We start from the raw sequence: 23301 nt of genomic DNA, 5'->3' as shown, positions 1-23301 counted from the left end.
CGAAAGAATAATCTGATTGCTGCACTTCTAAAAGCTGCAGCAGATCCCTGAATGCTGAAATACTTTCCTTTTGCTGACCGGTTAGAAGTGAAACTCTTAATGACCTTGGTAATTTAGAGATACATAATTGAATGAGTGCAGATTCACTGTACGGTTCACTTAGGTACTGGTTCTGTTGCACCATGTGCTCAAAAAATTGCGTCACACTCGGAAAATTGGAGTTCTCATAATTTGGTAAGCTAATTAACTGATCTTTAATTCCGCGCTGTGTCGTTTTTGACCAATACGCAGATAGAAAAGCATTCTGAAATTCCTCTACCGAGTAACATTGTCTCGCGATCGGTCTCATACGAGTTGCCGGTTCGCCTTCCAAAAAGCTGCAAATAAATTCAAGTTTATGCGTAACAGGCCAAGTCGGTGGAAAAGCAAAGCTAAATTGTTGTATCCAATCTAGCGGGTGAATCTGTGTTCTGTCGTTTTTAAACACTTTAAATTTTCTTACTGACAGAAAATGTTTGTAATCGAAATAGTCGTCTCTATGTGATGAAACAGGTTCATGGTTGTAAGAGAATCTGTTGAACTGTGATTTTTCGGACTCTAAGTCTCGTACTCTCTGTAGATTACCCAAATTACACGCGTTGCGCGAGTCTGGCAAATGTTCGAAAAGTGGTGTCTGCTGTGCTGTGTTATTAACTGAAGTATTTTTCATCTCTGTTACTTCTTGCTGTAAACTTGACAGTTTTCGACGCAATGTGTTATTAGACGAATCGATCTCATTAATTGTCTGCTGTAAATTTTGAAATTCAGGTGTTTGGTTGAATGAAACCGGTGAAGTATCATCTGATTTGCTGTCATTAGTGCTTTCGATGACATCAATACGACTGGCCAATTCATCACATTTTTCAGTCAGTATTTTTACCTGATCATCGGTTTTAGTGTCAGTGGCATTAATCTGGTTTTGCAATCTACGTGTAGTTTCGTTCAGTTTTTTAACATCAGCTTTCACGACATCGGAATCCTGTGTTAGTTCTAATTGTTCGAGTCTATCGGTCACTGTTTGAAAATCTGTTATGTATGTGTCTGTTTTCGATTTCAGATCAGAAATTTCGTCACGTAATTCTGTGTTTGACTGTTCGATGGTATTAATTTTGTCCGAAACTGTGGCAATATTATTGTCTACATACGTTTTTGCTTTCGCAAACATTTTACGTTTGTCTTCTTGTCTCTGTGCAGTGATTGTTTCCATTACCTGGCGTTTTACTTTATTTTGATCATCAATAAATTTACGAAAACGCGTATTACTGTTTTCTATGTGAAGACTAAGACGTTCGTTAATTTGTGTGTTCTGTTGTTCGAATTTTGCGTCAATCTTTTCATCCATTGTGCGCGAAAGTTCTACCGTCATTGCTTTAAACTCGTCGCGTAATTGTGTAGCTTTTTCAGAGCATTGTTTAGCGACTGTACTGATTTCCGCTCTAAGTGTTTCTGTTGCAGCTGTTTGCAATTCCCTTAATTCCTGAGCAACAGACTTAATTTCTTCGCTACTTTTTCGTGAACAAGCCTCGATTTCCTCGCGTAACTGTTCCTTAGTGTCATGGCACTGCGCGGCAACGGCACTAATTTGTTCACTTAACTGTCTATTCTGTTCACTAAGTTGTTGTTTGAGATTTACATCATTGCTGTCTTGTTTTTCAATAATTTGGTTAATTCGTTGCAGCAATAGTGCCATAATTTGATCTGAGCCAAAATTAACATTTCTATTCTCTGTGCTGATTAATGGTGGATCTGGAATCGTTTCGCTTTCTGTAACCATTTGGTTATTTTGCGATTTACAAGAAGGTTTGTCAGTCAGATGTACACTGTTAGACATTATTTCGGAATTAAATAAGTCCGGCGTACTTTCCGTACACTGATCATTTTCATTAGACAAATTTGTCTGTTCGTCACGTGAATTTAGTAAACCGGTTGTGTTAGGCTGGGCAGCGCTCATTACAATAGAGCGTCCCGCGTCATTGATTGTCGTCAAATCAACAGAAGACATAACCGAGTTCGTTTGTTCATCATTAAGGTAAAAGTCGTCATTCGCGATTGGAACGCACTGACTGTTAGTGAACACAGCATTGTCATCATTACACTGCGTGTCACTAGTACTATTGGTCACGTTGTTTGAGTCGGTAATTTCGTTCATGATACCTCGCGATACACTATTCACAGTCTTTCGCGGCATTTTCACAATAGTCACAATTAATCACAAAACAAATAAGCACAATGCAAAATCAACACACAAATACAACAGAGCAACGAATTGCCGTTGACCTGTAGAAAGAAAGTCACAAGATTAGTAAAAGCGTTGCGCCAAATCCTAATTATATCTAAGAAATAAGAGCAGATATCTGACTGTTTTTCAAAAGATTCTCTACGAAATACGATCCTGGACCGGGTGTCGCCAAGTGTAACCTCCCCACGGAAAATTTAAAGGACAGTACTTAATAGAAATGGAACCAAGTGTAACCTCCCCACAACATATTCTATAATATAACTATATTTATTAGTAATGGAGCCACAGCTAAGTGTGACCTTCCCACAGAAATTTTAAAAACAATATTTATTAGAAATGGTGCCACAGCTAAGTGTAAACTCGCCACAAGAATATTAATGGCAAAGACAATTAAATGAAAGCTCGCTATCTGACTCAAGTACAAGTTCCCATTAAATAATGAACGCTAATCCCATGATAATGAAACTGTAATGATAACCTAAACTCAATTCAACCGAAAAGTCGGTGTTTGCCCTGTGCGAAACGAGAATAAATTTCTTACCTTAGTGAAACTGCATGTCAAAATTCTGCTCTTATTGTTCTCTGGCGCTTGCATGAAAAGCATTGGAAGTACCTTTTTAAAAATCTTTGTTAAAAGGAAATGGAAGGAAATTTGAATGATTGTCTCTAAAATTGCTTTTAAATCAAAATTATTATTGGGGGCGATTTTTGAAAGTTAAATTACAATGAGTGTTCGTTACATTATCTGATGAGCGCAAAGCTGCATGATTATTTATTTAAATAAAATTATACCTCATCCTGAATCTCGACCATTGCGATGCCGACGCCCGCCGACTGCTCTCCGCTACTGCTAGCAACCGACTCCAAGCACTACTGAGGACTGACTACTGCAGACTGGCTGACTGCTCGCTACTGCGAGTCGAGCGCAACTGCTCTGGTCAGAGATTCTACAATGTCTCAGCATCGCTGCCGCACAACATACGTGTTTCAAACAACGAGTTAGACTGGGATAGAATAAAACGTTAAAGAAGTTGGATGGGTAAGACATATACGTGCTTGCCACTAGCTCAAAAACAAACCTACGTTAAATGTGTTCTTTCTCTGAAATCTTTTGGAATAGGACACATGTCCAGATTAGGTGGTATGTGCATCGAATGATCGTCCCAGTCATGTCCCTGAATATTTACCATTCCTCTTGAGACGTTCTGTATACCCTGTCCCCATGTAACTACGTTCAGAAGACCGCCATATACGACAACTAGCTTGGAAAAAGAGCGCCGCAAATAGTCAGCACACTGAAGCTTCTTCTGGAAAATTAGTGCATGAGTGATGTACCGGGACTCGAACCTAGGACACACACTGCGTTGCAGAGTGGAAAATTCATTCTGGAATCAGTAAACTGTCTGCGTTTGATGTTGAGAAATTCACGGCTTCACGAACGCAATAGTATAACTGTTTCAATTGGAAAAAAAACGAGAATTATCATCTTGTATTATCGTCCGCTAGGTCATTAATGGTTCCGTGCCTCTTCCTACAGACAGGATGTACGCTTAATAAACACCAACAGTCATCTTGAAAACGTCATTTCCGACACCCGCACACAGAAACGCACTTGCGAAGAAACTGATAAGTTCGGAATGGACCAGTTTATGCCGCCGAGGACCACAGACCACCGACCTAGGAAATACGCTCCGCAATACCGCCTCCATCCCAGAGAGCACAAGGCTGGGCTCCATCACCCATGGCGGCTTAAAGCTAACTCCCCGTTCTCCACCTCCAAAAACAGCTGCACGAATTTTCTGTAACATTCAGGCTTTTAGCCCAGTCAGGCATAAGAACATATTTGAAACATATCCATTGGCCATTACTAGTGGTCTCTAGCAGCAGTAGGATCTGGAAACACCGGACATCCTCGAGAAATCACTCATCCTTGAAAACCGCCTAGTCGGTCACATGATCACCCACTTATGAGACTTACTTTGAAAACAATCTTAAAAAAATGTTCAAATGTGTGTGGATTCCTAAGGGACCAAGTTATTGATGTCATCGGTCCCTAGACTTACACACTACTTAAACTAACTTATGCTAAGAACAACACACACACCCATGCCTGAGGGAGGACTCGAACCTCCGGCGGGAAGGGCTGCACAATCCGTCACAGGGCGCCTGAAACCGCGCGGCCACTCCGCGAGTGAAAACAATCTTATCAAGTCTAAAGTCTTCAACACAATGTAACAGTTGTTAAGTAATGTTACATACATACATATATAAGTTATGATGCTTATTGACGTTATAAGGTTTTCTTTAAAAACATATGAAATTTTTTCTAGAAAGTCAGTAAAAATTTCCCCGTTTTCAGCAATCTATCAGAACGAAATCAATGTGTTTTTGTACACAATTTGATAAACCACGATTACAAATATAGGAGGAACACAATTTTGATGTTTTCTATTGCTGGAATTTTACGGCTTTCCAAACATCTGCGAAAAATGCACCAATTTTTATGTCTTTTCTCTCAAATAAATTCCATAATATTGAATTAAATTAAAAATCTTTCCATAGAATCATAGAATGTTTCACTATAGTTGTGACTATTTGAGTACAAAATGTAAGTACTCTAAGGTGTTTGTAAGGTACATAAAATTTCCGAAATGTAAGTTGCGGGAAACCTAAATCAAAGATTTGACAGTGTTTGTGTAAGTGCTTACCTTCAGTGGGTGAACTAATGCAAACCACATCCATACTCCTTTTTATCCGCAAGCAGTCTTTTCTTTGGTTCTCTAGGCTAATCGCCGCTCGGGATTAGCCGAGCGGTCTCAGACGCTGCAGTCATGGACTGTGCGGCTGGTCCCGGCGGAGGTTCGAGTCCTCCCTCGGGCAGGGGTGTGTGTGTGTTTGTCATTAGGATAATTTAGGTTAAGTAGTGTGTAAGCTTAGGGACTGATGACCTTAGCAGTTAAGTCCCATAAGATTTCACACACATTTGAACATCTAGGATAATCTGATTTCCAGACTGAGCAGCCCTAGTGTCAGCTGCGGCAATTCTCCTGTAATCGATTTCCTTCAGTATCGACAGTGTGCATGCGCCTGGATTAAATAATAGCCTGTAGATTTCGTAGCCTGCCAAGATCATTAAAGTGTAGTATTACACTTTACTGGTACCAGGCATGCTGTAGACTGTAATATAGATCCACACACAACTTTCGTAAGCTTTACTTCGCTGCAACAACTTGTAAACAAAAGCTATAAACCAAAGAATACAATATCAATGGCAGTGATGCTATTTCACAACCTTCTTTATGTACTACACAAACATTGCCCGCATGGCGATTAACAAAAACTGGAAGAAAACAAATCAGGAATACATAACGTAAGTAAATACAGAACAAGAAAGGGGCGTGGCCACGTGCAAGCTTTTGTCAGTTATTATTTTTATCACACTTGAAAGTGGAATTGGAACGTAATATTTAGAAATTGAAATACCACCTAGTAAATGAAGAACCAATAAAAATTTTTTTTCGCTTTCGCTCACGTACGTCCCCTCTTAAGGGAAGACTGGCACATTGTCTGGAAGATGGAGAAGGGCGCCGCCCACCGACTCCGCAAAACCGGCCCTGGCGATCGTTGCAGCGCTTGGCACGAGCACACAAACGCGCTCAGGGAATGTGTAGCAAGTGGTACACGCGCTAACAGGAAACAATGTTTTGTCTTTAAAGCGCGGTATGGTATTCGCCACCAGTAGAAAATGACTGAAAAGAGCTGCAGTGGACTTCATGAAACGAAAAGGGAACAATAATGTAAATAAAGCTGATGTTTTGCAGAGCGCGACCACTGCTCTCACAATATCGACTCTGAAATTAGTAACGCAAATGCTGCACAGGCATGCATTTGCACTTCCATTAAGCGAAATGTCAATTATTTGTCGGAAATAGATTTTCGAGGCATATCACAGTCTTTTCTGCAGGTAAAATAACCTAAACGGCCGATACATGATGTGTATGCGAAATCCATTTCAATCAATTTCTGCAAATATAAAAGTTCGTAGCGATTCTCGGGAGGATGGATCTCGTGTGCCTATAATCCACTGCTTCGAAACACAGCTCAGTCTGGAAATTAATTACAGAATACACTCCACATCTGCAGGAACTCTTGCTTCCTTTTGGCATGAGGGTACTTTTCACCACAGCTGTGAGTTACACACGAGACCTCAGTCGACTTATTACATCGCAATGAATGATGGGAGAACAGAGTAGTATCCGTTGAATTGGTCTTCACGAAACGAACTTTCGTCTCGGTAAGAAAACACGCTTCAGCTTAACGAAATTTCTAGCTGCCGCTAAAAATGGGAAATTGAGGCAGCTTAACGTCATTATTCATTTAGAGAAAAATTTACACCGTTCCCAGAAAACCCCGACTGATCAACAGCATGGTTGTAACTAACCTGCCAATACTTGAGCCAGTGTAGACGGAAAACTGTTTACCGTGCGAGTACACAACTTTGTAGGAATTATGTTCCAACTGTGGGCTGCAGGAGTTTCGTTGTTAGTAGTGCTTGTTTCATGACTTGCTGTTTTTTTTTTTTTTTTTTTTTTTTTATGGGACTCAACTGCTGAGGTCAGTAGTCCCCTAGAACTTAGAACTAGTTAAACCTAACTAACCTAAGGACATCACAAACATCCATGCCCGAGGCAGGAATCGAACCTGCGACCGTAGCGGTCTTGCGGTTCCAGACTGCAGCGCCTTTAACCGCACGGCCACTTCGGCCGGCGACTTGCTGTTAGGCGACGGTACTGGTAGGGCGCCGTAGTATTGATACACACCCATCGGTGTGCATTGCAGTTGTAGCCAACTTGGATCTGGTCGAGGTGAGCAGGGCTTTGCTCGCAAGGCTGTTTCATCAAAAGAACAGCATTAGTGCTGCTCCTCTTCACAAGTGTCGACACATTAAAAGAATACGGACAGAGCCTCTTTCCATACGGTGGTAGGAGAACATGATTCGCAAGCTTGAATTAACTGGCGATTTGCGGAATTGCTCCTGGGACAGGCCGACGGCCAATTGCGCCACAAATTATTGAAGAAATTACTGTTGTCATCGCTGGGAATGTGGGATGCAGTGTGCGATCTTCAAACAGTGCGCGAGTTGTGTCACAACTTCTGAACAATCAATGGTCCAACGCTCGAAAAGCTCTGCGAACAATTGTGGAATGGTATCAGTACAAACTGGACATTACTCATCAACTTTTGCCACGTGACGCAGACATTCGAAACGATTTTGCCCTTACGTTTCTTTCAAGGCTTTTAAGTCGACTGCATGTGGCCTTGGAACATTTTTTGCAGTGATGAAGCTCACTTTACGCTCAGTGGAACGTCAACACCTACGAAGTTCATGAAGTTCCCCTGCATAATAGCCGCGTCGCTGTTGTGGTGTAGTTTCACGGCAAAGTTAATGAACGGTCCATTTTGCTTCGAGGAACCCGGAAGCCAACGAACAGAGACATGCAGAGTGAACAGTAGACGTTACTGTCATTTACTTCGCCAACAAGTGATCCCTGCTCTACGGGAGAGAGATGCTTTGAACGTAATTGTTTTGACGTATGATGGAGCTACACCTCACATGTCCCGTGAGGTGACTGGGTTACTATGTAATACATTTGGAAAAAACGGAATCATTGGCCAATCGTTCCAAACTGCGTGGCCATCTAGATGATCAGTTTGGAACCCATGTGGAGTTACCTGGAAGATAGTATTTATCAACAGGACACTAACATACGGTGCAGATTGGAGATGAGCATAGTCAGGGAGGTAGCCAACATCCCACCTGACATGTTTCAGGCAGAAAATAGAGCAATCTCTTGGGCGGTTCCAGGCTCTATGGATGCGGATGGAAGGTAAACTTGGTACGCTATTTGTGGTGTCACCGCCAGACACCACACTTGCTAGGTGGTAGCCTTTAAATCGGCCGCGTTCCATTAGTATACGCCGGACCCGCGTGTCTCCACTGTCAGTAATTGCAGACCGAGCGCCACCACACGGCAGGTCTAGAGAGACGTCCTGGCACTCGCCCCAGTTGTACAGCCGACGTTCATAACAATGGTTCACTGACCGATACGCTCTCATTTGCCGAGACGATAGTTAGCATAGCCTTCAGCTACATTTGCTACGACCTAGCAAGGCGCCGTATTCAATTGATAATTAATATTATGAAGCATGTACCGTAACGATAGATGTTCTACAATTGTGGATTAAAGTTAAGTATTCCAGAAGCTACGTACTTTTCTTTATAGCATTCATTACGTATCCTGTTTCAGACCTCACGCCAGCCTGCGTGAGTTTAAGCGCTTGCCTTTCGGCTTCCTCTCATTGTGTCTACGCTGTCTTGTCTAGACACAACACTATTAATAACTGTTTCTCTCTCACGTGGAAATTAAATTGTATTTCTTTAATGGTTTATTCATTATTTCTCTTTCGCATGTCATTACAAATCTTTTCACAATGTTTCATTGTCATATGATCACTCGGTTTTCGTGTGAGTCCTCTCTAGTAACGAAAGTTTGATTACGATCACTCTGTACGACAAGCGACACGCAATTTGGGACAAAAAATTTCGTCGTCTTGTTGGATTGCCACCTCTAGGTACGATATGTAACGGCAGCAGCAGTAATTTTCAGTTGCACATTTTAAAACATCCTGTATGAGTCGTCGCATTTGGCTGATTACCGTATCGGCATATCGGCATCTCACCTGGAGAAATGCTCTCTTTAGCCTCCCTATCGTTTTAAGTACTGTTTCACTTGCATCCTCTGTTTTAACAACCCAGCGAAAATCATTTCGTAATATATGCAGCACTTATAATCTTAGACCCACAGCGACATAAAGCTGATATCTATGACACATGGCCGGCCGGAGTGGCCGTGCGGTTCTAGGCGCTACAGTCTGGATCCCAGCGACCGCTAAGGTCGCAGGTTCGAATCCTGCCTCTGGCATGGATGTGTGTGATGCCCTTAGGTTAGTTAGGTTTAATTAGTTCTAAGTTCTAGGCGACTGATGACCTCAGAAGTTAAGTCGCATAGTGCTCAGAGCCATTTGAACCATTTATGACACACGTCATGGGATGGCGTATATACATATACAGATGGCAGTAGCGTCGCATATACAAGCTGTAAAAGGGCTTTGCTTTGACGGAGCTGTCATTGGTACTCAGGTGACTCACGTAAAAAGGTTTCCGACGTGATTATGCGTGAACGACGGGCATTAACAGATTCTGAACGCGTAATAGTAGGTGGAGCTACACGCATGGGATATTCCGTTTCGGAAATCATCAGGGAATTCAACGATCCGAGATCCACAGTGTCAAGTGTGTGCCGAGAGTACCAAATTTCAGACATCACCTCTCACCATGGACGGCACAGTAGCCGTCGGCCTTCTCTTAAACCGCCGAGAACAGCGGAATTTGCGTAAAGTTGTCAGTGCTAAGAGACAAGAAACACTTCGGGAAATAATCGCAGAAATCAATGTGGGACGTACGACGAATGTATCCGTAAGCACACTGGGGCGAAATTTGACGCTAATGGGCTACGTCAGCAGACGCCCGTTGTGAGTGCCTTTGCTAACAGTACGACATTACCTGGAGAGCCTCTCCTGGCCTCGTGACCATATCGGTTGCACCCTAGATTACTGGAAAACGGCGGCAGTTTCAAATGAGTCTTAATTTCGGTATATAAGAGCTGATGGTAGGATTCAAGTGTGGCGCAGACCCGACGGAGCCATCGACCAAAGTTGTCAACAACGCACTGTGCAAGCTGGTGGACGCTATGTTTACCTGGAATGGAGTGAGTCCTCTGGTACAAATGAAGCGATCAGCGACTGGAAATGGGTTTAGAAAACATCGTCCATGTGAAACACAACTAGCTCTTTATTCACATGAAGTGTTGAGTGCTATGGACAAGGGATTTCAGATCGATTCCGTATTTCTAGATTTCCCGAAGGCTTTTGACACGTACCACACAAGCGGCTCGTAGTGAAATTGCGTGCTTACGAAATATCGTATCAGTTATGTGACTGGACTTGTGATTTCCTGTCAGAGAGGCCACAGTGCGTAGTAATTGACGGAAAGTCATCGAGTAAAACAGAAGTCATTTCTGGCGTTCCCCATGGTAGTGTTATAGGCCCTTTGCTGTTCCTTATCTATATAAACGGAGACAATCTGAGTAGCCATCTTCGGTTGTTTGCAGATGACGCTGTCGTTTATCGCCTAATGAAGTCATCAGAAGATCAAAACAAGTGACAGTTGACCCTAAATTACGAAAAAAGTGAGGTTATCCACATGAGTGCTAAAAGAACTTCGGTTACCCGATAAATCAGTCTAATCTAAAAGCAGTAAATTCAACTAAATACCTAGGTACTACAATTACGAACAACTTAAATTGGAAGGAAAACATAGAAAATGTTGTGGAGAAGGCTAACCAAAGACTGTGTTTTATTGGCAGGGCACTTAGAAAATGTAACAGACCTACTAAGGAGACTGCCTACACTACGCTTGTCCGTCCTCTTTCAGAATGTTGCTGCGCGGTATGGGATCCTTACCAGATAGGACTGACGGTGTACATCTAAAAAATTCAAAGAAAAGCCGCACGTTTTGTATTATCGCGAAATATGTGAGAGAGTGTCACAGAAATTATACAGGATTTGGGTTGGACATCATTAAAATATAGGCGTTTTTCGTTGCGACGGAATCTTCTAACGAAATTCCATTCACCAATTTTCTCCTCCGAATGCGAAAATGTTTTGTTGACACCGACCTACATAGGGAGGAACGATCACTACGATAAAATAAGGGAAATCAGAGCTCGTACGGAAAAATATAGGTGTTCATTCTTCCCGCGCGCTGAGGTGAAATCATTTTAAAGAAAATATTACACTGCCCGACGTAAAAAGTGAGTCACCCAGAAGAGGAGAAGGACACGATGAATCATTGGTTGAGAAGGTATGTGACTTTATCAAGTGATTACAAAATCGCGTCAAGTTTACAAAGAACTTGGCAGCATGAGCCCACTTATCATTGAGATGTCGCACATCCTCTGGTCTGAATGCATGCACTGATCCTACTCGGAAAGGGTCATAATGGAATAATAGAGAATTGTGAAGGTGGTTCGATGAACCCTCTGCCAGGCACTTAGATAAGATTTGCAGAGTATCCATGTAGATGTAGATGTTTGGCGACTGGGGCACGATTAGCAGCCATGTCACTGGGCCATATTGTTCGCGAGTGGTTTGAAGAACATTGACAGTTCGAGCGAAAGACTTCACCACCCACATTGCGCGTCATGTAACCCATCAAAAATATATGGGACGTAACAGAGAAATCGGTTCTTGCAAAATGTCGTGCAGCGGTAAACTTTCGCTGCTATGGACGGCTGTAGAGGCAGCATGCGCTCCGTCTTCAGGCCACAAGTGGCCCATCGGGACCATCCGACCGCCGTGTCATCCTCAGATGAGGATGCAGATAGCAGGGGCGTGTGGTCAGCACACCGCTCTCCCGGTCGTTATGATGGTTTTCTTTGACCGGACCCGCTACTATTCGGTCGAGTAGCTCATCAATTGGCATCACGGGGCTGAGTGCATCCCGAAAAATGGCAACAGCGCATTGCGGCTGGATGGTCACCCATCCAAGTGCCGGCCACGCCCGACAGCGCTTGAATTCGGTCATCTCACGGGAACCGGTGTATCCACTGCGGCAAGGCCGTAGAGGCAGCATGGCTCAATAATTAAGCAGGGGACAACCAATGACTTGTTGAGCCCATGCCATGTCGAGCTACTGCACTACGCCTGGCAAAAGGAACTGCGACACCATATTAGGTGTCCAATGACTTTTGTCACCTCATTGTAGGGTTGATGCACAAGCATCAGTGCGCATTGCAGTTGCATATAGTCAACATGGATCTGGATAAGATGAACAGGGCTTCACATGTAAAGCTATTTCATCAAAACGATAACAATAGTGCTGCTGCTCTTCCCAGTGGTCGACACTTTAAAGGAACACGGGGAGGACATCATTCCGCAGCGGGTTTGAGGACGTGATTCGGAAGCTTGGAGGACGTGATTCGGAAGCTCGAATTAATTGGCAATTTGGGAATTGCTCCTGGGAGAGATCGACGGCCAATTACGCCACAAATTATTGAAGAAATTACTATTGTCCTGGCAGAGAATGCTCGACGTGCGATCTTCAAGCACTGTTCGAGCAGAGTCTCGACAGCTGAACATTCCGTATTCCGCCGTTCGATAAGTGCTGCAAACAATTGTGAAATGGATCCGTACAAACTTCTCGTTACTCACAAACTTTGCCAGGCGATGCAGACATTCGAAAAGATTTTGCTCTTACGTTTCTTGCAAGGCTTTAAGTTGACGACATGTGGTCTCGGTTGGAGTGATGAAGCTCACTTTACGGTCACTGATGCAGTGAACACTCGCATCTGCCGCACTTGAGGATCGCCAGCGCCAACGAACTTTTTTGAAGTCCCTGTCACAGTGTGGTATGGGTTCAGGGCACGGTTCATGTACGGTCAATTTTGCTTTGAGGAACTCGGACACTAAGGACCAAGGACATGCAGCGTGAACGGCACACCTTACTGTGACCTATTTCCTCAATAAGTGATGCTTTGCACTTACCAGTTTTGATGCACGATGGAGCACCATCTCACTTGTCTCGTGAACTTCCTCAGTTACTACGTAACACATTTGGAGGAATCTGTGTCCACCAACGTCATCAAATTTGAATCCGTGTGAGATTACTAAAAGGACAGAGTTCATCAACAGGTCACTAACACACGCTACAGACTGAAGATGAGATAGCAGCCAACATCCCACCTGAGACGTTTCAGGCAGCAGTAGATCAAACGCGCAGTTTCACTGTCATAATTTTACTCGTTTCTCATGGGGGCTCTCCCAGATAGCGAAAGTATGTTCACTGTCAGGCTCAGTATGACAAGCGACATCCAAACTGTGACGAGAAAATGTCCTCGTAATCGTTGGACCGCCAACTTTCGGTACAAAATGTCAATCTCGCAGCAGCTTTTCCCAGGACTGCGTTTAAGAAATTCTGTCTCAGAAATCGCATTTGGCATATTGCCATACCAACTTGTCAAACGGATTGATACTCTCATTGCTTGGTTGTTCAGCTGTTGTAGGTAAGACATCAGTAACATTTTCTGTTTTCGTAACTACTACAGGCACCATAAGAAATCATTTTTAATACTTATTTTATCAGTCCACCATATTTTAAAAATTCGTCTATAGCACCACATGTCAAATGTTCCGGTTGCCCCACAGTAAATGTTTCACAATCATATAATGCTGCACTAAAGACTTACATTCTCAGAAATTTCTTCCTCAAATTAAGGCCTATGTCTGATGCTAGCAGGCTTCTCTTGGCCAGGAATGCCCTCATTGCTCTTGCTAGTTTGCTTCTGATGTCCTCCTTTGCACCTCCTTTATTGGTTATTTTACTGCCTAGGAAGCAGAATTCCTTAACATCTACTTTGTGACGATCAATCCTGATGTTAATCATTTCTCGCACTTCTCATTGCTTTAGTCTTTCTTTGAATTACTCTCAATCCATATTCTGTACTCATTAGATGTTCATTCCATTCAGCATATCACGTAATTCTTCTTCACTTTCAGTCAGGATAGCAATGTCATAGTTCTGATTCCTCTCCTGAACCCTTCTCTTATTTCCACCATTGCTTCTTCAATGAACAGATTGAACAGGAGGGGCGAAAGACCACATACTTGTCTTTCATTCTTTGTAATAGGAGCACTTCCTTCTTGATCGTCCACTCTTATTATTCCCTCTTGGCTGTTGTACATATAGTATATGACCCGTCTCTTCCTATAGCTTACCCCTGTTTTTCTCAGAATTTCGAACATCTTGCACCATTTTACATTGTTGAACGCTTTTTCCAGGTCGACAAATCCTATGAACGTGTCTTGATTTTTCTTTAGTCTTGCTTCCATTAACAACCACAATGTGAGACTTGCCTGTCTGGTACCTTTACCTTTCCTGAAGCCAAATCGATCGTCATCCGACACAGCCTCAGTTTGCGTTTCCAATCTTCTGTACATTATTCTTGTCAGAACTTGGATGAATGAGCTGTTAAGCTGATTGTGCGATAATTCTCACTCTTGTCAGCTATTGCAGTTTTCGGAATTGTGTGGATGATATTTGTCCGAAAATCAAATGGTATGTCGCGACTCATTCATTCTACACACCAACGTGTACAACGTGCATAGTACTTTTGTTCCCTCTTCCCCTAACGATTTTAGAAGTTCAGATTGAATGTGATCCATCCCTTCTGCCTTATTTGATCTTAAGTCCTACAAAGCTCTCTTAAATTCTGATTCTAATACTGGGTTCCCTATCTCTTCTAAATCGACTGCTGTTTCTTCTTCCGTCACTTCAGAGAAATCTCTCCCCTGATAGACGCCTTCAGTGTACCGTTTACATCTATCCGCTCTCTCCTCTGCATTTGACCGTGGATTACCTGTTGCACTCATAATGTTACCACCCTGGCTTTTAATGTCACTGAAGGCTGTTTATGATTTCCTGTATGCTGAGTCGGTCCTTCCAACAATCATTTCCTTTTCGATTTCTTCACATTTTTCATGCAGCCATTTCGTCTTAGCTTCATCTGCACTTCCTATTTCATTCCTCAGCAACTTGTGTATCTGTATTCCTGAATTTCTCTGAACATTTTTGTATTTCCTTCGTTCATCGATCAGCTGCAGCATTTCTTCCGTTACCCGTGATTTCTTCGCAGCTACCTTCTTTGTACCTATGTTTTCTTTCCATCTACTCTGATTGCCCTTTTTAGAGAAGTTAATTCCTCTTCAGCTGCACTGCCTACTGAGCTATTCCTCACTGCTTTATCTGCAGCCTTAGAGAACTTCATGTATGTCTCGTCATCCCTTAGTACTTCTGTATCCCACTTCTCTGCGCACTGATTCTTCCTGACTAATCTCTTGACCTTCATCCTACTCTTCATCACTAATAGATTGTGATTCTGAATCTATATCTGCTCCCGGGTACGGCTTACAATCCAGTTTGTGATTTCTGAATCTCTGTCTGACTATGACGTAGTCCAACTGAAATCTTTGCGTATCGCCGGGTCTATTCCAGATATACCTCCTCGTCTTTTGATTCGTGGACAGAAATGGAAATGGAAATGAGCGTATGGCTTCAATGGCCGGGAGTACCCACTCGGGGAGTTCAGCCGCCAAGTGCAAGTCTTATAGAATGCGACGCCAATGCGCACAGACAATGGCGAGGAAATGATGATGAGGACAGCAAAACACCCAGTCCCTAAGGGGAGAAATTTCCCTCCCCAGTCGGGAATCGAACCCGGGCCCCCTTGCATGGCATTCCAACGCGCTGACTATTCAGCTATTGGAGCGGACTCGTGAACAGAGTATTAGCTAATGCTAGCTGAAATTTAGTACGAGAACTCAGTCTTTTTCCTCTCTGATTCCTTGTCCCAAGTCCATATTCTCCTGTATCTTTTTCTTCTACTCCTTTCCCTAGGCTGCATTCCAGTTCCCCATGCCTTAGATTTTCGTCCCCCTTTATGAATTTTATTACCCTTTCAGTATCCTCATACACTTTCTGTATCTGCCGGCCGGAGTGGCCGTGCGGTTCTAGGCGCTACAGTCTGGAGCCGAGCGACCGCTACGGTCGCAGGTTCGAATCCTGGCTCGGGCATGGATGTGTGTGATGTCCTTAGGTTAGTTGGTTTAATTGTTCTAAGATCTAGGAAACTGATGACCTCAGAAGTTAAGTCGCATAGTGCTCAGAGCCTTTGAATCATTTGAACTTTCTCTATCTCTTTATTTTTAGCTTGCTACGTCGGCATGTGTACCTGAACTATCGTTGTCTGTGTTGGTTTGCTGTCGATTCCGACAAGAAGAACCTACCACTGAACTGTTCACTGTAACACCCTCTCTGCCCTACCTTTCTACTCATAATGAATCCTACTCCCATTACACTGTTTTCTGCTGCCATTGATATTACCCTGTAGTCATCTGACCAGAAATCCTTGTCTTCTTTCCATTTCACTTGACTGATCCATACTATATCTAGACTGAGCCTTTCCATTTCCATTTCCGTTTTCAGTTTTTACTTAGTTTCCTACCACATTCACCTTTTTGACATTCCACGCCCCGACTCACAGAACGTTATTCCTTCATTGATTATGCTGTTTTTTTATGGTTATCTCCCCCTCGGCAGTCCCCTCCCGGAGATTCAAATGGGGGTTTATCCCAGAATCTTTTGCCAATGAAGAGATCATCACGACCATTTTTCAGGAACAGGCCACATGTACTGTGGAATTACGTAATGTGTCCTTAAAGCAGTTTTTTCCATTGCCTTCTGCGTCGTCATGCCGTTGAGCATTGCAGATTCTTCCACCTTTAGGGGCAATTTCCCATTCCAAGGACAAGAGAGTGCCCTGAACCTCTGTCCGCTCCACCGTCCTCTTCGACAACACCATTGGCAGAATGAGGAAGACTTCTTATGCCGGAAGTTTTCGTCCACCAATGCTTATTATTAATCAAATTTCAAGCGGTGGCGGGTTTCGAACCCGAGGCCGAGGACTTAATCAAAGACACTACCACTACACCACGGGGTTAGAAACGACTTCGATACTTTACATATTATGACACATTGCGAACTATAGCGAAGAACTATAGCGAAGTCACCTCGCCGGCTGGGGTGGCCGTGCGGTTCTAGGCGCTTCAGTCTGGAACCGCGTGACCGCTACGGTCGCAGGTTCGAATCCTGCCTCAGGCATGGATGTGTGTGATGTCCTTAGGTTAGTTAGGTTTAACTAGTTCTAAGTTCTGGGGGACTGATGACCTCAGATGTTAAGTCCCATAGCGCTCAGAGCCATTTTAACCATTTTTTTTTAAGTCACCTTCATAAGGAACATTGTGTTGCTTTCATTCCAGAGTCATAAAACTGTCAAAATGTGACAACGTCCCCGTTGGCAGAGCGGCTAGTGACGGCCTTAGATGGTGAACTAGCATTGTTGGGTGTGCAGATATTCATGCAAGAGATGAAGCAGAGGTGTTCGGACGAGGGACTGGAAGCGGCGTCTGTGCCGTCGACGCCGTCAGACAGGGAGCGGCGCTGGGCCGGCAACTGGTCCAGCAGCGCGGGGGCGGAGGACTCGCTGGGAGGCGGCGGCGGCGGCGGCAGCAGAGGCGGAGGCGGAGGCGGTGGCGATGGCAGCGCTCACCACGGCTTCGACGGCACCTTCCATCAGGACAAGGTGCGTGCTCAAGCCAACGGCAGCGCTAGCGACAGCTTCTTCATGCCTCTCTTCATTTTTTGTTCTTAATTTGTTGTTGCCTTTGTCTTTAACCTAACGTCCGGTTGACGCGTCTCTCCAACAGTTTCGCTTGGCGGTTATCCTCTCCACTCCAGCGGAATTGATGAATCACCTTTCTCGCTGGGAAAAAGTAGAATCGCCTCTCCCACTTGCTGCACAATGCTTCTGATTGTATCTCATGCCAGATAGTTAAACATTGTGTACTAGAAAGAAACTTTGTGTTCTGCCTTACGGCAGGTCTTGTCATGGGGGAAGTCTCATCAGATAGGTCCACCGCATGAGCGTCTAGGGAAGTGATTCCAATGGTGATTTCCCGTTGCCTTCCACTGATAATGATGAAATGAGAACAACACAACACCCAGTCCCTGCGTGGAGAAAAATCTCCAATGCAGCCGGGAATCGAACCCGCGCTCCTTGGCGTGACAAACCGCCGCGCTGACCACTCAGTTATCGGGGCGGAATTGTGTACTAGCACGTTATTAATATTATCTCTAAGTAACATGAATTAAAAGTTAAGTAATTTGTTCAGATGTGTAGAAATTGTTAATTACACGTCGAGTCAAGCTAGTAAAGTTAATGGCTCACTAGAAAATAGCTTTTCTGCATAATTTTTAGTTGCTCAAAGTTACAAAAACTTCTGGCCCGGAACTCCATGTCTGAATAAGGGATAATGCTCCAAGCCATTACGTATAGCGTGTAGCTATGATGATATAGACAGTTTAAAAGTAAATTATGTACCATTTCGGTTCGAAGTAGATCCCAGAAATTTCAGCACGGTATTTATTAAATAACAATCCCGCTCCAAATTTTATGTTTCTAATTATAATAGTTCAGGTGTGAAATTCTACAGCAGCACCAACCGCAAAAAGTTAACTTGTATATTTATAGACGTAGAGTACTCTCACTAACTTCGTCGTAACAAAGAAACTACGCTCTGTTATGGAAAAATTTGACATCAATTTGTACAAAGCACGGGACTTCCTTTGACCTTTTATGAAGTGCTCGCTGCGAGAAAACTCAGTTTTTCCTCAAGCGTCCGCGTCCGCGGATGATATTCTAATAGTTGTGAAGACTTTAGTACAGATTGGTCGTCCACAATCGTCCTTAAAGTGGACGTATCGTGTTAAATACTTCGGGATCACTCTAGACAACAAGCTACTCTTGACACCACACGTCAGGGAGAAGCGGGTGAAATTGCTACAACTCTTGCACCAACTCTATCCAATGCTCGCTAGTACGGAAGTACACATGAGAACCAAGCTATGACTGTTCGTTCGAGTAAGTAGTCAGTCCTCTCATATTATGTGCACAACTGGTAACGCTCTTGTACTACCTTTGTGCTGGAATTCCTGACGATGGAGCTAGTACCGAAAGGCGTCATTTGTGATCAGTAAAATAATCCTTCACCTGATTTTTGAGCGATCTACAGATATAAGCAAAATTTCATAAACGAACAGTCTTAAGCGCCCACCAGAAGACTTTTTGACAAGGACGAGAAACTTCGACCCACTTCAATGCAACTCGAATATGCTGGCTCCGTGGCACCAAAACGGTGTGACACGGTGAACGTACCTCCCCCTATAGAGGAGGAAACTGTATAACCGACAATAAAATATAGACATAGTAACCACAACCATAACAGGGTCGAACGATCCCTGAGCCCAAGATCCTACTCAAGAGCAAATAAAGTTTACCCTGAATCATTCACCATACACCCCAGATGTCCAGCCAAACAGATGGTGGAACTTTGGACACACCCACCCACCCACCCACACACACACACAAAAACGCCGTTAGTAAGTCTACGTCGATCAGTCAGAGTGAACGGTGTATGTCTAGGAGTCTTCATAGTGCGTCTCTGCCAGACTATGCGAGTTTTTAAGGAAGTAACAGTCACATGCATCGGATGGCTGTTTTTGGTAAACATAATTTTGTGGAAAGAATAATTTGAATGTCTTATAAATATTTATGAAGTTGACTGTTTCAAGTGAAATTTTTATAATTCGACTCAAAGCGACTTGACGACTGACGTATCACAGATTTGGTATAAATTTATGTGCGCCGCCTGCATAAAATAACGTGTGGCAGGTGGAGTACTAGAATTTTCCACTAATCGGTCAGTAGTTATTTCAATTAACATAATGAAACACTAGAAGATTCTCAGGCTATTAAATCGGTAACTTGCCACGTGCAGCTTGGGCTAGAAGGGCTTGTTTTCGAAGCGAACTTTCAAGATTTAGTATCAGCAAATAATATTAGAGTCAGATTTACCTTATTTCTGGAATTACAAACTTACTATCCATTACCACACTGTAGGGAGTGTTCCGCAGCGAATAGTGCTGCGATGTCAACAAGTTCAAAAATGGTTCAAATGGCTCTGAGCACTATGGGACTTAACTTCTCTGCTCATCAGTCCCCTAGAACTTAGAACTAGTTAAACCTAACTAACCTAAGGACATCACACACATCCATGCCCGAGGCAGGATTCGAACCTACGACCGTAGCGGTCGCGCGGTTCCAGACTGTAGTGCCTAGAACCGCTCGACCACTCCGGCCGGCTGTCAACAAGTGGAATGACAATTACTGGTAATTCTCTCATACTATTTGGAAGTTACTTATCGTGTGGTCTGCAGCCCCTTGCTGCCTAGGTGTCACGCAGAAAACTTTATGTAGTGGAGAGTGAATATTTAGTAGAACTAAGTGTGCAGTGTGGTGAGATGGACAAAAAAAGGTAGGAGAGGTGGACACAGAAATCGGAAGGATCAGGTGAGTTCAACATATGTGTGAAATGCATACGCAAGTGGAAGTGTGGGGAAAACTCTAGTACTCTGACATGTATAGTCTTTCAGACTTGTCGTATGTACTGTGTCTCGAGCTGAACCGGAACCAGTACTATCAGACACAAGTTCTGATTGCACTCAGACTGGTGTGTGAGCATCATCTGCTCACAGAAGCGAGCACAAACTGAAACCTTGCAAACTAAGGCAGCGCAGTACACAGTTGCTGTAATTGACCCTGAACATAAATACATGTAACACTACGGCGCAGCTACACTATTGATGCCAAACAGCCGGAAACAGTATCTACTGTAAAATATCTAGGACTAACTATCCAGAGCGATGCTAAGTGGAATGCCCACATAAAACAAATGGTGGGAAAAGTATTCGCTGAATACTGCCTATCTATCTAACGTGCCACTGACATGTAAACATCATTCGACGGTTTCGCAATACAACACTAATAGGAACGGAAAGACTACTATCATGAAATCAAGAGAATGTGAATGATGTATTTCTTCGAAGAACAAGTCGATATGCGTCTCATTTACAGAGAATGCGAACGATATTTAGTGAAAGCTACAGACTTGTACGCTCATAGATATCCTCAACGTACTCACCCTACGCGTCGTAGATTTTAATATGTGCATGATAAATTGAGAACAATTGGATCTTTAACGCATCGGAAACATCTCCGGCAAAGGAAAATTACTAGCGAGGAAATGGAGATTGGTACTATTGTCACTGTGGTTCGAGATCCTTGTGTTAGTTCGCGTCAAATCGCAAGGGAATCTCGCATGAGCCAGAGTAGTGTTGTTCGTGTTCTGCATCGCCATAAATATCCTTACCATATCAGTCTCCACCAAGAATTAACAGATACGGATTGTATGCGTCGCACTGAATTCTGCCGATGGGCTCAACTTCAGATTCAGGGGAACAACACATTTATTAATTTGATTTTATTTACTGACGAAACTAAATCCACGAATCATGGAAATGTTAATTTGCATAACACGAATTATTGGACAACTGAAAATCGATGTTGGCTGCGGCAAGTTGCCCACTAAAACCCGTAATCGGTGAATGTATGGTGTGGGATTCTTGAGGACAGAATTACAGGCCTCTATTTCATCGAAGGATATGTTAATGATAGGAACACCACATTCCTGCAAGAAACATTAGGTCTGTTATTGGAAGAAATATCATTAGGCACAAGGAACAGATTGTGGAATCAACACGATGGGTGCCCGACACATTTTTCACTGATGGCTAGAAATGAGTTGCAGAGATAATTCCCAAATCGTTGGATTGGACGCGGAGGAGTTGTGTCGTGGCTGAATCGTTCGTCAAACTTGACGCCTCAGGATTTTTTATTGTGTGGATTCGTAAAAGACATTGTTTATAAAGACGTTCCAAGTACACCTGAAGATATACCAGGGAGAATTGTCAGAGCATAAGTGCCGATGTGATAAGGAATGCCACTCAATCCATGATAAGAAGATTGCAGCACTGCACTGACGCCAATGGTCATCAATTCGAACACCTTCTGTAAACGGACGTTCATGCCACCTTTATGACCTTCGTTGACGTTCAAAGACCTTACTGTTACACATTATTAGATTCGTCTGGATAGTCGCTATCAGAAAATAAGTAGCAGACTATAGCATCCCATTTAAAGAATCAAAGTTGACCTTCACATCTCTGAAGCGAGCCAACCTAGCAACAAAAAAGTAACGTCATATTATGGCCCCCGTTGTCCCGTGCAACTTTTGTCCCACAAACGTGTCAGCTCCTATCATACTTTTGGAGTTATTCTTGGTGGCAATAGTTAGTGACTCAGCCTGTATAATTTGCAGTAGTCATTTGTAAGCTGTTTTCATTATAAACTACTACAGGAAAAGCGGCTTCTGATTCTCATATTTAAAAGAAATGTGGACTAGATACCGCTGGATACGTCTCAAGGTCTTGATATTTACCCAGATAGTTTGTTAAAAGAACAGAGTGACTTCCTTCACAAAGCCTTTTTCTAAGTGTTTTCTGACCTGTTATGGTGTGGGTTTTTTTTTTGCCTTTCTCTTAGTCAGTGTTCCTTTTTCTGATAGCTCGCACTCGTCTAATAGCAGGCTGATTTCTCAGTTCTCACTTACTGGTTGGTTAGCGTGCCTCTGCGCCAGCCATACACTAGTTTACTACACGCGGATCGCGTCTGCAGCCTAGCATCATTGACCGTACTACGCGCGCATCTTGCTTAATTACACCCCACGTTAAGCCCTTGGTTATTAGTTTTCGCTTCGAGAAGTTATTCTTTCACGATCAATTTTATGTTGTGAATATTTTTAATATTACAGCAGCGACTTAAGAGTTACCAGCTTCACACAATTACGTAGCCTGTAGTTGTGTAATGAATCAGCCGCAGCTCTGTGTTAACCTCCGCAGTCAACAACCCGTTCCGAAACAGCACGCTCAGCAGCGAGTCACTACCAAGCCCCCTACTTCTGCGAGGCAGTGATCGAATCTTCTCACACCATTCGTGTAACTCCCTCGTCACGACCTCAGCAATGCTATCAAAAAATGCTTCAAATGGCTCTGAGCACTATGGGACTTAACATCTCATCAGTCCCCTAGAACATAGAACTACTTAAACCTAGCTAATCTAAGGACATCACACACATCCATGCCCGAGGCAGGATTCGAACCAGCGACCGTAGAGGTCGCGCGGTTCCAGACTGTAGCAGTGCTATCTCTCTGGCATAATCAGACTCCTGACACCACAGCATTTAAGCCTAATCCGCCCCCCCCCCCCCTCATATCTGGGACAGCCACTAACCGTCAGACGCTGGCCGACGTTGTGACCTCCACACTCTGTCTG

General features: G+C 43.4%; 1 protein-coding gene across 1 annotated transcript in view; it reads left to right on the top strand.

Moving 5' to 3' along the window:
• Positions 1 to 23301, top strand: part of LOC126260373 (lutropin-choriogonadotropic hormone receptor-like) — a 341279-nt gene that overhangs the window by 258833 nt on the left and 59145 nt on the right. Inside the window, exon 10 of the mRNA XM_049957702.1 lies at positions 17365 to 17595. Coding sequence (XP_049813659.1) covers positions 17365 to 17595 — 231 coding nt within the window. The remainder of the gene's footprint in view (positions 1 to 17364; positions 17596 to 23301) is intronic.

This window comes from Schistocerca nitens, chromosome 5 (assembly GCF_023898315.1).
Source record: "Schistocerca nitens isolate TAMUIC-IGC-003100 chromosome 5, iqSchNite1.1, whole genome shotgun sequence".
NCBI classification, from domain to species: domain Eukaryota; kingdom Metazoa; phylum Arthropoda; class Insecta; order Orthoptera; family Acrididae; genus Schistocerca; species Schistocerca nitens.
Note: the sequence above shows the minus strand (reverse complement) of the source record. Positions and strands in the feature narration are given on the sequence as shown.